This window comes from Geospiza fortis, unplaced genomic scaffold, assembly GCF_000277835.1.
Source record: "Geospiza fortis unplaced genomic scaffold, GeoFor_1.0 scaffold213, whole genome shotgun sequence".
NCBI lineage: Eukaryota > Metazoa > Chordata > Aves > Passeriformes > Thraupidae > Geospiza > Geospiza fortis.
In genome coordinates, this window is record NW_005054399.1 from 2,039,276 (window position 1) to 2,043,713 (window position 4,438).

The 4,438-nt window shown below is 62.6% G+C and overlaps 1 protein-coding gene across 1 annotated transcript in view; it reads left to right on the plus strand.

Moving 5' to 3' along the window:
• Nucleotides 1–2,357: 2,357 nt before the first annotated feature.
• The window catches only part of PRKCB (protein kinase C beta), a 96,988-nt gene continuing 94,907 nt past the window's right edge, over nucleotides 2,358–4,438 (plus strand). Inside the window, exon 1 of the mRNA XM_014309055.1 lies at nucleotides 2,358–2,391. Within this exon, the coding sequence (XP_014164530.1) occupies nucleotides 2,358–2,391 (34 nt within the window). The remainder of the gene's footprint in view (nucleotides 2,392–4,438) is intronic.

Consider the following 4,438-nt stretch of genomic DNA (forward strand, 5'->3'; position numbering starts at 1 on the left):
AGAGGGTGGCCGTACGGTGCCGGGGAGGTGGCTATCCCCTTGTCTCCTTGTCCCCTTGTCCCCTTGTCCCCTTGTCCCCTGCCCCAGCAGGGGCGGTGCTGCCGGTCTGACGGGGTCCCGGCCCGGGTCCCTCCCGCCTGGGCCGGTGGGTGGCCGCAGACTCCGCGCTGGGTCCCCGCTGTGCTCCGGGTCCCCTGAGCATCCCCGGGATGTCCCTGTGGGCGGGGGGAGCCTCTGGGGACTGAACCCCCAGGGCTGCTCTTCTCCCAGCCCCCCTCCCATTCCGAGCTCTTCCCTCAGCTCCTTTCCTCCTTGTTTTGGTTTTTTGCAGAACTCCCGTTGCCATGGGAACGGTGACATCCCGAGCCGGGCGGAGCGGAGGGAGCGCGGCTGCCCGGGGCCACCCCGGACACGGGCGGGGTTCCCACGGGTGCGGGATCCCAGGGACGGGGGGTCCCACGGGCAGGGAATTCCCCTGGAGCGCTCTCATTCCAGCGGAAAGAGCAGCGGGATTTAATTACACTCGAGCACCTGCTGCCAGTCCGGCGAGTCCTTTCAGGGGAGGAAATTCCATCTGGAATGACCGGGGTGGGGTGGGGGGAAAGCAGGATGGCCGTTGCATCCAAATGTTCCTTAATAAAGGAGCTCGCAGGACCTGATGGATGCGAGCCAGGAAAATTTGGGATTGTGGAGAATTCACCCTCCTTGTTCCCGGAGCAGGGAGGACGGCTGGGGAGCCCGGGCTGTCCTGGGGTGCAGGAGCGGCTGGGGGTTCATGGCGAGACTGGGAGAAGGAATAGAGAGGGAGAGCTGGGAATGGGGTGGGCTCCGAGCCCCCTGACAGTGCCAGCGCGACCCCCGAGAGACAGGGCACAACCTGGGCACGGTACGGTACGGCCCGGGCATGGCACAACCTGGGCACGGCACAACCTGGGCATGGCACAGCCCGGGCATGGCACAACCTGGGCATGGCACAACCTGGGCATGGCACAACCCGGGCACGGCTCAGCAGCCCTGGGCCGGGCACAGCCAGGGGGCGGCCACAACCTGATGGCCGAGGAAATCCCCACGGACGCCAACACGGAAACCCCCAAAAGCTTCTGGGGGCTCTGTGCCCCTGCAGGAGCGCCCCTCGGTCCGGGGTCAGGCACTGCCCGTCCCGGTGCTGCGGATCCCGAGGAGCAGGAAGGAACTGCGGGAGCCGCAGCCGAGAGGGAAAAGCCAGAGAACGATTTACAGCTTCCTGCAGATGGCAACCGGTACGATCTGGCTGACAAACACAGATGAGCAAGAGTGAGGGAGGGATAAATAAACCTCGCGGCTCGTGGAGTAAAACAACCCGCCGGGGTTTGCTGCAGAAAATTCCCTCTCGGCCAGCGCCGGGCTCCCCATCCCTGCGCCGGGCCGGGCGGTGCCAGCGCTGCGGCAGGACCGTGGCACCGCGGGGGCACCCCCAGGGCACAGGGGACACCGCCAGAGCACCGGGGACACCCCCAGGGCACAGGGCACGCCGTGTCCTCCCATCTGCTGCCTCGGGGGTGCCCTCGGGGCCAAGGAACTCAGGAGCAGCCGAGGCACCGCTGCAATACCAACCCGAGTCATTTCAGCAGAGACCAGGGAAAGCCTCATGCAAGTGTTTTCCATTCCAAAATTATTTTGGGTCCTAAACTGGTGAAGCCCCAAGTCTTTCTAGCGGACTTTCTTTTTGTTCTTATTCTTCATTTTTTTTCAATGAAACTTTTTCAAAATACTTCTGACAATTCATGACAGGTATGTTGTCCTCTGCCTGCAATACTTTTTTCATAGTTTTTCCTCCCGGTGAGGAGCTGAAGGGACACGATGCGCTGGATGTGGCACTGGGGAGGGTGACCAGGGGGACACCAGGGGACAGCGAGGCAGGACTGAGGCACTCCCGGCCGCAGCTCCGCCTGCCCGCTCGCCCTCAGGCTGGAATAATCTGCAGTGGAAAATAACACGAGATAAAGGCGGTGAGAAACAGCGAGCCCTGCCCGGCGCTGCGGGGTCTGCGCTCCATCCCGGGCTGGTTTGAGCTCGGAAGTGCCCGGGGCAGCCGGGCTGGGGCTCTGGGGCTCCATCCCGGGCTGGTTTGAGCTCGGAAGTGCCCGGGGCAGCCGGGCTGGGGCTCTGGGAGGGGCAGAGCCCGGGGCCGCAGGGCACAAACCCAGCGAGCCCCGATGTTCTGCGCAGCGCCTGCGGGCAGGGATTTCAGCACTCAGGGCAGGCCGGATAAGCCGGGGGTGGCCAAAGGCCAAAGGCATGGCAGGAACATCTGGGATTTCCATATCCCAGGGTTCTTGAAAGGAGCACCCCGCACATCCCTGCCCCTGCTGCACCCGATGGGGCCCGTGAGTGAGGAGCAGCAGAGCGGCTGTGAGAGCAGGGATTACTGCCTCGGCTGGGAGGAAAACCCTCCCAGGCAAAGCTTAATGAAGAAATCATTGTTCAGGGATCAGCCCTGCGCCGGTAATGAGCCTCGTTGTTATTTAAATGAGGCTCCTGGAAGGGCTGGGTGAAGAATTCATTATGAGATGAATTTTCTGAGCAGTGTGATGAATGATGGGTATAAAAGCAGCCTTCCCTCGGGAGAAGGAAGCTGCAGAGAAATTCAGCTCCTGGGGGAGAGCAGCTGGAGTTTGCCACGGCACAAGCAGAATTACTGTGCAGCCCGGAGGGGACAGGGGCTGCAGCCCGGCCCGGGGACAGCACAGGCTGGTGGCTCTGCTGCTCTCCTTCTTCCCCTTGGCTCTGCCTCCGGGGCTGGGCTGTGCCACCAGGCTGCTCCCAGCCGGGAATTCCTGCCCAAAATCCCATCCAGCCCTGCCCTCTGCAGTGGGAGCCGTTCCCTGTGTCCTGTCCCTCCATCCCCTGTCCCCTCCGCAGCTCTCCTGGAAATCCCACAGGATTTCTCTTCATCTTGCACAGCTCGAGCCCATCACTCACAGCTCGGTCTTGTTGCTGTTGAGTTTGAGTCTTGCTTTTTAATCCAGCGTAAAAATGTAATGCTGTCCTTGACTCTTGGTGCTGTTCCCTGGCTGTCCCAAGCCCAAAGCTCCCTTTTGCACCCTGGTGAGAAGTGTGGAGGTGGCAGTGCCACCCTGCCCCTGCCACCAGCCTGACCTCACCAGGCACTAACCCAGGGTGAGCACAGAGGAAAATCAAAAAGTTGGATCAATAGCGAGGAATAATCACAACTTCCTGTGGAGTTATAGGACATGGAAGCCAATTATCGATCAGATGGTTTGGGAACCAAGCAACAACACCCCAAGGATTTCACCACAAACTTTGCTCAACCAACTGTGCTGGAAGGCGGTTTGATGTGGGCCGTTTCTGGGTACATGAAACAGAATTAATTTGTTCTCCCTGCAAGCCAGCAGCCAGGAATATGAAATATTTAAATAGCCTAAGCATGTTTGGCATGTGCCGAGCCATGCGAGCACCCGGAGTGCCTGAGCCTGCGGGGCGCCGGGCAGTGTCCCCCAGTGCAGGGAGCAGGGGTGTGCAGTTCTCAGGGCTCAGAGCAGCTTTGGGAAGGCATGGTGGCAGTGTCCCCCAGTGCAGGGAGCAGGGCTGTGCAGGGCTCAGAGCAGCTCTGGGCAGTGTCCCTCACTGCAGGGAGCAGGGCTGTGCAGGGCTCAGAGCAGCTCTGGGCAGTGTCCCTCACTGCAGGGAGCAGGGGCTGTGCAGCCCCGGGCAGGGAGCAGCGCCGGTTCCTCACCCCACTGATCCACCTGCAGCACGCCCTGAGGCAAGGAGAGATGGAGAAATGCCCTTGGGCCTGAGGAATGAGGCTGTATTTACACAAACCCCGGGCACCAGGCACTGCAGCTCGGAGCTGGGAGTGTTTCACTCCTCTGGCACGGCTCTGCTGCCCCTCACAGCCTGGGTACGGCACCCCCAGGCCATCCCTGCACCCCGGGAGTCCCGGGCAAGCTGCGAGCCTGGGGATGGGCTGGGGGATGGAGGGAGCCCAGTTTAACCCCTTCCTGCAGCCCCCAGCTGCTCCTGCCCCGTGAGATCAGCGTGTGCCAGCTCCGTGCCAGCTGCTGCATCCCCCGTGCCCAGGGCACCCCCAGGGACGGCAGCTCCGCGTTTGCCTCGCCCGGGTTTCCTCCTCTGTGTCCAGCACACCTGGGCGTCTCTGCCCGCCGTGTTTGCCCTCCTGCCCCTGGGCAGAGCAGCTCTGGGGGCCACGGCCAGCTGCAGCGCTCCGTGTGTCCTGATGGCCCCAGGACAGCCCTGCCCGTCCCAGCCCTGCACCCCGGAGCGGGCAGACATTCCGTTCCACACCCGCACTGCCGGGGAAGGCGGGAGGAGGAAAAGGAAATGATGGATTTTCACATCCAGGAGGGGGCAGGGGCTGTGCCAGCCGGGCGGCGCTGTGGCCGTGTCCGTGCGGCTGTCCCCGCGTCCGTGCGGC